The sequence below is a fragment of the Tetrao urogallus genome, assembly GCF_951394365.1.
Source record: "Tetrao urogallus genome assembly, chromosome: 19".
In the NCBI taxonomy this organism is placed as follows: domain Eukaryota; kingdom Metazoa; phylum Chordata; class Aves; order Galliformes; family Phasianidae; genus Tetrao; species Tetrao urogallus.
In genome coordinates, this window is record NC_136832.1 from 7,075,187 (window position 1) to 7,084,709 (window position 9,523).

Consider the following 9,523-nt stretch of genomic DNA (forward strand, 5'->3'; position numbering starts at 1 on the left):
TTTCAGGACTTTGCTAACCAGTGGGCCTGGTTAACTAGAGCAGTTGGCCTGATCAAGTACTGGTGATAATTGGCTTTGCATGGGAGGAGTAAATGACATCCAGAGGTCCCTCCCCAGCCACCACATCTATGACTCTGCTTCTACAGATCTAACAGTGCTGCTAGTACTTCTTCTCTGTGGGAAATTGAAATAATCCTGTCTCTTAGTGATGGGTTTGATGCCTAGAGATATTTCTTCAGATAATAACAGTAGCTGTGCTAATAATCTACTTGTATCTGCATCCCACAGGAACTGTGTCAAGAGAGGCTGTTGAAACTGTGTGATATGAGTCGTAACAGGAAGATGTGCTTTAGAGCAGCAACAAATATTCACTCAAGATTGACTTTAAATATATATTTAAATATATATATTTAAATACATATTTAAAATTCTTTTTATTTAACATTTTTAACCTTTTCAACAGTTCTCTACTTTGGTACCAATCTATCATCCCCATCAATGTCCCAATATCCTACAAAAGAGGTTTTTTCCAAACCTGGAGCCTGGCTGGACATACCTGCCTCTACACTTCATGACAGATGCAATAAATTGTTCTGCTTGGGCAATTTTGATGCTACCTCTGCTTTCTTTTCATTGAATTCTCTGATGTCTTTTTACAACCACAAAATCTTATTTTCTTCTGTCTTCTTAGTGATTATTTTTGCTAGTTCTGCCTGGATTTGTTTGGGTTTTTTTGCTTGCCAGCCTTCAGATTTACATTCCATTCCTGGAAGAGCTTGAAAGTAGATTCTTTAAGCAAGATCCTTGAGGAGCTGAATATATCAGCTGTTCCACTGCAGTGTGTGGGTGATACAGGCAGTGGGCCTTTATTTCCTGCCTAACCAGAGACGTAACAGTAACAGAAGAAAAAAAAAAATCCTTTTGTTAATTCTTTTTTTGTAACCTTTTAGCAGATGGGATCTGTCTTCCCCCTCTGCTCTGGATCCCAATCCTCATTACTGTTTATTGTTCCAGATCGACTATGCAGAGTTTCTGGTCTGCAGGGATGGGCTCTGATCACTGGCTGTGTGCTCCATGTTAATTTGCAAAATGTGCAGCTGTTGCCTTGATAATTTAAGAGAATTAATGCTGCCTCACCATACCAGCTGTTTGGATACCAGCACGTTGCCAACTGGGACATCTCTGATATGCAAAGTCCTACTTCAGCTCCCAGTTTCTAGAGCAAAAACCCAACTCCATTCAGACTAAGGGGAGTGGTTCTGTCTTGCCTTGAGGGCACAATTTCTGTAACAGCGTTCACATGAAATTCATGTTCGTTCAAAAAATCATATTTCTCTTTGCTTGTAGATGGATAACATCTAGTGGTTAGAAAGGGGAGGCAGGACCTGGAGCTGGCTTCTGCTTCTGGCTTTACTGTGTGACATCAGACCAAATCACTTCACTTTCTCCCAGAGCAAAAGCTCGATCCTCAGAGGGGTGAAAGGGAGTGAGGCTGGAGGTAAGAGCAGAGCACAGACTGCTGTGTGCTCACGTTGGCCGCACAGCTGAGGCACGGTGCAACAGACACGGGCAACTTTCAGAAATGAGGCACCTTCACCACCTCCCTCTGTGATGCGGGGAAAGGAGCTGCATTATCAGCCCAGACCAAACTTCCGTGCAGTGGTTTGTGTGTCCAGAGCTTCCCCTGACGGCTGGCAGGAGGTGCTGGGGCTCACTGCCGCTGCATTCCCATGCACTCATCTGCCCTTGCCCTGCGCAGAGCGGCCGCCCCAAGCAATCCAGCTCCCAGCACAGTGTGCATGCCGCCCAGGCTGCTGCTTCCAATGAATATGCACACGCGGGCTCTGCCCACTGGCTTTTTAATGAGTGTGACATCAAAGCCCTCCCTGCTGGAGGAGGGGACCCACAATGCAATAGGCAGGGAGACGTGGAGGCTGCTCCCATGGCCGCTGGCATCGCTGCTGCGGTCAGAAACCCTCTATTGTCAGCCCTGGGGGGCCCGGCCCTGTATGGGGGTGCGAGGAGAGGTCCAGCAGCAGCAGGGCTGGGTTAGGGGCCATCTCCTGGTCCTGCTGGACGGGGGGGTGTCACCTAGAAGGGCATCCTTTGCTGCTGGGGCTCAGGTGGGGAGCGGGGAGCTGCCCTTTGACCCCCCAGCAGCAGTGAGGCCATGAGCTCTCAGGATGAGCAGTTCCAAGCAGCAGCCCCTGAGCCAGCATCTTCCTCCGCTGATGATGGCATGACCTGGTGGTACAGGTGGCTCTGCAGGATTGCCGGGGTCATCGGGGGCGTGTGTAAGTATCCCCTCTTACAGCCAGCAGTTCCCCATTGGCTCTGCTCATGCATGCAAAAGCGTAAGTCGGGGGTCGTGCTGCTGGTCGTTAGGTTAGGTTTGTGCATGGGGAGGCGGGCCAAGGAATGATAATCTGGGATTGCAGGTTTGTAACTTCTCTACGCGTGTATTTTGCTGTGTTTTGGGCAGAAGGAAGAGCTGCGGGCATGTCTGAAGCAGGGGTGATTTTAGTTTGTGCATGAGTGATGTGCTTTGTGCTTGCTGAACTTGCTGAACTTCGGCACCTGGGAGAAGGGACGTCACTGGGGGGATCTGCAAATCCTCGAGTTTATTCTTGGATAAAAATCATCTCCCATCACCGGGAGCGATGGGAGCAGCAGCCAAGCCCCAGTCCTGTGGGAGGGCTGTGGGCAGAGAAAGCAGACAAAGATTTTACGGCGAGCACCAGGCTCAGCAGGGTCAGGTGCAGGGCTTGAACTGGGGCCACAGGGTTTGATTCATCCTATTGGGCTGTCAGGTGTTTGCGTGTTCCTTCCACTTATTTTCCTTCCCTGTTCTGAGTGTCAGAGCATGTTTCCCATTACTCCTGCTGTTTATCACAGGGGCCCTGGCTGTGTTTTCTGAAGGCAAATAACAAACTTGGTTTGCACTGTTTGTTTTTTTAAGGGGTTTAGTCTTGGACATGCAGAAGACAGGAGACAGTGCGCAGCGAAGCGAATTGGCTGGCTGGGAATTACCTGGTGCTGATGAAAATTTTCCCAGAGAAAGAGTTTTTGCACCTTTGCCAGGAATCAGCTGTGTTCTGTGAGGAGATTAATAGCTCTTAAAAGTAGGAGGGACTGTTATGACTGCTTAGTCTGATCTCCTGCAGAGCGCAGGATGGAGAACTTCTGCTTTGGGTCCATGACTCGAGTGTTAAAACAAGAGTGTTTCTCAGCCAGTACTGTCAGCCCAGATCTGTTCCCTCTGCTGCAGTGTTTCGGCTGGTCCTGACCTCCTCTGTGCCTTGCCACCTGATGGAGCCAGGCCCTGGGGTTTGTTACCCAGCCCTGTACCCTGAGGCATCTCCACGCAGCCTCCCGTGGTCCTCTGTGGTCTGTGTTATATCCGAGGTGCTGAAAGAGGCATGAAAAGATTTTGCAGGGCCACTCTTAGGAGGTGAAACACACTGCCCATGGGCCCCGTGGCTACGGTGGAGGCCCCTCCAGCCCCAGTAAGGGAGGCAGTAATGGAGGCACATCAGTAATGGAGGCACATCAGTAATGGAGGCAGGAGGCTGGATAGGACACGTCGGAGTGCAGCTCCCAGAGCAGCAGCTTTGCCATGGGCTGGGGTTGCAACCAGAATCTTATCACCCTTCATGTGGCCTTTTCCCTCGTGGGGTGAGGATGGGGGGTGAGGAGCCCAAGATGGCGGCTGCTGTCCCACGCCGTGTGCCAGAGCAGCTCAACCCTGGCTTAGCAGCAGCACAGCGCTTTGAAATCAATTTTTCCCCCCTCTATCTTCAGCTTTCGAAGCAGCTGAGTTATGCTTGGATTCTTTTCACAACCTTTTGTTCACAACTACGCCGAACTCCTGGCTTGTTTTCTAGGAGTTTTACATCTGTGGGTGTTTCTGGGCGAAGCAGCCGTCCACAGGGCTGCCAGTAGTTCAGGGCATCAGGAACCTCCACCAGGGCTGTCCAGACCATGGCAGCTGTGGATATGGCTGCTGTTAGGAGCAGGGAAATGGATGCCATGGAAGAAAGCAATCCTGCAGTGCAGACTGCAACACGCTCCTTGTTCGGGTCACCTTGCTGGAGCTGGACAGCTGGATCAAGGAGCAGATAACAGCTTGCGAGGTTGCACTTTGCCTCTTGTTTCTCCAGAGGAACGGAACTCATTTACAAGGAGTTTGGGCAGCTGGATTGTGGCTGCTGCAGAGCTGGGATGTTTCTTACAGAATGAAAAATTCCCTGCAGGAAGGATGAGAAACTTCGTTAGCAGTGGGGAGGCAATGCCTGGCGCTTGCAAACACCTGTGGCCCACAGGATTAAATCAGGAAGGTGCAGGGACTGGAGCAGGAACAAGGCAAACATTGGATCTGCTGCTGGCTCCTGCACAGACTGCTTGGTGACCTTGGCCGAGTCCCTTCTCCCCCTTCTGTTCCCGTTTGTAAAAGGATGAGAGTCTGTGGCTTTTGTAAAATGCTCCAGGAGCAAAAATAGAGTTGCACTGAAGACAGTGACCAGCTGCTTGGAATGAATAGAGTCTTTGTGGGGGGTATTCTTTTTTTATTTTTTTTTCTTCCTCATTTTAGCTCCCAGTTATTTGTTCTCCCCCAGGGCTTTCAGGATGGGACGGCTGTTAAACAAATGGCAGGACTGTCTTCCATAGCTTACGTGCCATCGAGCATTATCTAAATTTTGTGTCTCTTCTGAGCCTTTGTTTTATGAAAAGAAGTCACTGAGCTGGCAGCTCTGTCCCCTTTTGGCTATGGAAGCAGGAGCTGATTCCACCCAGCAGGACCAGGAAGTGCCAGGCTGCTGCAGGATGTGTTGTGCTGCAAAGGAGAGCCAAGGTCACCAAATCATTATCTCTGGCTTTTGGCAACCACCATCGAGTGCAGTGTTCCTGTGCTTACAAAGCTCTGACTCCTTCCTCTCTGGTTGGTGTTTGTGCTGACACAGGGGCTTGCTCGGCTTAGGCTTGCTGGGTCCACTGGCAAATAGATTTGAGCTCTTAGCTGGGGTTCCTGCAAGGACCTTATTGCTCAGGGGTTGTTTTGGGATGTTTGGGGACAAAACAGGGCTGATTGGCTAGATAAAAAAGAAAGGACTAAGGACAAAAATCCCGAGCTCTCCTTCCATGAGCATCCAAGGGTTCGTTGATCAGAGAGAAGAGTTATAAAACTCCACGTGTTGTTGCTGCTCCCTGCAGTACTGCTTGCTTGCTTTGCCAACTCTCGAGCTGTTTGCATGTGTGACTGTGAGCAGATCATCCCAACATCGTGCCACAGTTTCCCCTTGCAGTGTGGGGACACTGACACTGTCCCTTAGTGATGGGAGGATGAAAGATGCTGTTGGAGCATGGCTGGCAGCGTGCTCTCTGGCATTTGTACTCTGTTAGAACCTTGCTCTTGCAGGACTCCCTGAGTTCTATGGGGTAGACCTAAGAATCCTTTAAAAAATAAGAGTTGTGTTGTTGTTTTGCAGAAATAGGAGTCTGCTTGCTTGTGGGATGACCTCACACTGGTCCTAGGCATGCAGCTCTGTTTCTCAGTATGGTATATAAGGGAACCTTGAGGATTCAGCAATGACTGCTTAGAAGAAATCTTGCAAACATGTGCCAGGCATGTGAAGGTCAGAACTGCTCAGAGCAGCCTCGCACAGGGATTCCCTTAGCAAAACACATGTGAACATAAACTTCCTGCATCTCAGAGACATGCTGCTTGATCTCTTCATTATTCAGCTCCACATCCCAGGAAAGCTTAAAGGCTGTAAGATTTTAGCTGGTGTTTTGTGCTGTGCTGTTGTTTACTGGGGAATCAGGTTCCTGGGTGAGCAGCCATATCAAGTGCAGGGAACGCTTTGCAAGTTTAATGAGGCAGGAGGCAGGTGTGTGGATGCTGCCGGCTGGTTCCCCTCCTTGCATTACAAATTCAGGAGCACAGAGCTATTTTGAGCCTTGCTTTAGTCAGCATCCACTTCCATTTGAATAGGTGGAGACCCAGACTTGGCATTTTTTGGCCCATCTCTAGTAGTGAGGCACAGAACTAGGAGATTGTGGCTGTGATGGGGTTCACCTCTCCTTTTCTGTTTTCAGTCCTAACACCTTGGTGCTACAACTCTTTTTCTTATTATTTTTTTCCTGAGTTTTTCCCTGTGCTGCTCAGACATGTGTGCCTGCAGGGTCCTCTTTCTTCATCCTGGGACAAAGCAGGAATTCCTTTGCACAGAAAACCTTATCTTGCAGAGGTGACGGCCTGGTCTCACTGCACACTGGGTTGCTCTTTGTGTCAATGAAAGTCTCTGTTCTTTCCCAGCCTGTGCTGTTGCTGGTCTCTGGAACTGTGTTACCATCAACCCACTGAACATTGCAGCCGGTGTGTGGATGATGTAAGTGGAGTTTCTGTTCTTTTTTTCCACTGGGAGGGAGGTTCTGTCCATTGGGCTCTATGAACTGAGGCACGGGGAGCTGGGGTGAAATGCTGCTATCTGTGAATCACTGGGTCTTGTTTGACTAGCTGGGTGGAGACAGGGCGTTTTCTTTTTATTCATAGCCCTGTCTATTGCCTACCCCCTTCCCCACCCCTTTTATGGCTGGAATCTAGGATCAAGGTTTGGGAATTATCAAGAATGGGAGAGAATGAAGCAGGTTCCAGCCCTGCCACACGTTTCTGCCCACTCTGGAGCATCGGTGGGACTGGGGGCTGGCTGGCTGACCCCATTGCGGGCAGCACTAACTCTCATGTGCTCTCCCTGGAGGCTGAACGCCTTCGTCCTGTTCCTGTGTGAGGCTCCATTCTGCTGCCAGTTCATCGAGTTCGCCAACGCCGTGTCTGCGAGGGCAGACAAGCTGCGGGCCTGGCAGAAAGCTGCTTTCTACTGCGGGTGAGGATGCTGCCAGGGCTGGTGTGCTGGGTGTGTGGGGTGCTGTGTCTCCATGCCACCCCAGGGCTGCGTCTCTCTTCCAGGATGGCCGTGTTCCCTGTCATTCTCAGCCTGACGCTCACCACGCTCTTTGGAAATGCCATTGCGTTTGCGACCGGGGTGCTTTATGGCCTGTCAGCTCTTGGCAAGAAGTAAGAAAGATTTGCTTGCTTGACGAGGGGACCTCCAGTCCTGCCCCGTTTGCTGCCCCAGCTCTAAGGAAGGCTGTGCTTTCCTCTTGTATCAACCATGCTTTTGGGTGTGAATGCTGCTGCAGGGTATGTCCCTGCTGGCGTGCTTTCTCTTCAAACAAAACCCCGTGAAAGAAGGTCTGGGGGTCTGCTGAACCTCTGAGCTTTTTCCTTGGGAGCTCAGTGTAGGTTGCTTCAGGAAAACCTTCATGTCCCAACTGGGGTGAGGCTGGGGAGGGCCAGCAAGTCTCATTTCATTCCTGTTGTCACTTGGTATGGAGAGGCCTTGGCACAAGCTGGGAGACATTTGTACTGTGTGCTGCACTGATCTGACAGGTGCCTGGTGCTCATATCACCCTGATGTCCCTTCTCTCTGCAGGGGAGATGCCATTTCCTACGCTCGGATCCACCAGCAGCAGAAGCAAATGGATGAAGAGAAGCTCACAGGGTGCCTGGAGGGACAGGCTCTGTGAAGTGCATGAGCCCTGGGTGACCTTTTGGACCCTGAGATGGTGGTGAAGATTTGGGAACCCACTCTGCCCTCCCATCTGCCCACCCCGTCTCTGTCACTCCATGATTTCCTTGGACACTATGGCAACAACTGGAGCTCTCAGGGCTGGGGTGGGCTGTGCCCCCCTCACACACCAGCACTTGGACCTCAGTGCTTTGGCTGCTCCCTCCTCCTGCCACTCAGAACCAAATGTCTCACGGTCCTTCTTTTTCTTTCTTTCTTTCTTTCTTTCTTTTTTTTCTTTTTTTGGGCAGAGGTGCTGGCCCTTTGTGTGCTGCTGTACAAGCCTAAATACGTAGCCTTTCTCTGTTTTAATGCCCATCACATTTTGCTGGGGACTGTGTGTGGGCAGCACCCTCTCTGGGGACTGCTCTTGGAGCTCCTTGGCTCCAGTGGTCTCATGCCCAGGGTGCTGCTGCACATTACACATTTAATGCAGCACACTCTGGTGTGGCTCTTTCCGGGCATAAAACAAGAATGCAGTGTTTAGCAGTACCTGCTGATGCTTGCACTTGGTGTTTTTCATCATGCAGGTTTTAATATGGGTCCAGTTAGGTCAGACATTGGAGGCATCTTTGCACAGTAAAGGACTTCCAGCAAAAAAAATAAGCCAAGCATGAAGACAGTAATGCCTCCAGAGGAGAGAAGCACAGTCTGCCCTTTCTCTGGATACAGCTTCAGGCAGATAATGCAATTTACTTGAATTATAAGCATTAATTATGTAATCTTAATAAGGGTACTTTTCTTCAGCTTCACTCTTTTACTGGGCAAGAAGAGAAGCAAGGCTGAAAAGGCATTGTGTTGCTTGAGGCAAATGGAGGCTGTTTGCAGGTGGGATGGTTGCTAATGTGCAAGTGAGTCCCCTCTGAGCCCAGACAGACACTGCTCTGTTCTCTCACTTCCTGTGTCTGCTCCTGCAGTCTGTTCTGAGCGTGGGACCAGCCCTTGGCTTCTGTCTGTACAGCCTTTCTCATTGAGCTCATGCTTTTTTGCATCAACCCAGGCTGGTTTTTGTATGGGAAGGAGGCAAATCCTTGCTTTGCAAACAGGAAAATCCCATTTTTGTGGGGTGCCGCTTTATTCCAAGCACCATCAGCAGTGCTGATTCTGTTTGCTTTGTTTGAGGCCGAACAGAACTGCTCATTGGGTCCAGATTCCCCACCTCTCATCGCAGTTTCTTTTGGGGGATGGGAGGGGAAGGGTTAATTTATTTGTTTTTACTTGATTGCCATCTGTTTTACTTAGGAGAAGGGAGAATAATTTATTTCTGCTTATTTAAGTATTTTGATGAGACTCGTCAGAGTGCATCATCTCATTTCAGGGGTCTCTGGAAAGCGTGCTGTCCTTCCTTTGATCCCTTTGTCTGATTGCAGTGACAGGAGATGGCTCTCCTTGCTGAGCCTGGTGCTCAGTGGAAATAGGCAGCAGCTCTGGCCCTATGCCTGCTGCCTGCTGGCACCTCAGGATCCCCTTTGTGTTACTGGGGTGCCGGGGTGGGGGGTCACCCTGCAATTTGGGAGAGCTGCTGCTGGAGGGCACTGGTGCATGTGGGCATTGCAGCAGGAGCAGTGCTGTCCCTGGAGGCTGGGGGGTTAAGCTGTCAGCGACTGCTCCTTGTTGGTTCTTTGCTGGAGTTCAAGGAGGTGTGAAGATTTGCACCAGGCAGGAATCTGGTGCGAGTTGATTTGCACATGCAGGGCCTTGCTGGGCAGCTGCTTTGTGCTAAGCCCTTTCCCCCCGGGGCCTCTGTGCTGTATTTGCTCTGACACCAGCTTGTCTGGGGTACAGAACTGCCAGCCCAGATGCAACGTGTTTTAATAAAATTTTTGCTGTTTCAGAGCCCCCCAGCTCTGGGCTGGTCCTTTGGCTGTGTGCAGTATGTGGGGTGTTGGCTTTCT

General features: G+C 50.4%; 1 protein-coding gene across 1 annotated transcript; it reads left to right on the top strand.

The window, feature by feature from the left end:
* Positions 1-2,170: 2,170 nt before the first annotated feature.
* Positions 2,171-7,587, top strand: CACFD1 (calcium channel flower domain containing 1; the record flags this gene model as incomplete). The annotated part of the gene is made up of 5 exons (XM_079544731.1): positions 2,171-2,294; positions 6,317-6,389; positions 6,759-6,884; positions 6,968-7,075; positions 7,494-7,587. The coding sequence occupies 5 exons, from the start codon at positions 2,171-2,173 to the stop codon at positions 7,585-7,587; spliced, it is 525 nt and encodes a 174-aa protein (XP_079400857.1).
* Between the last annotated feature and the right edge of the window lie 1,936 nt (positions 7,588-9,523).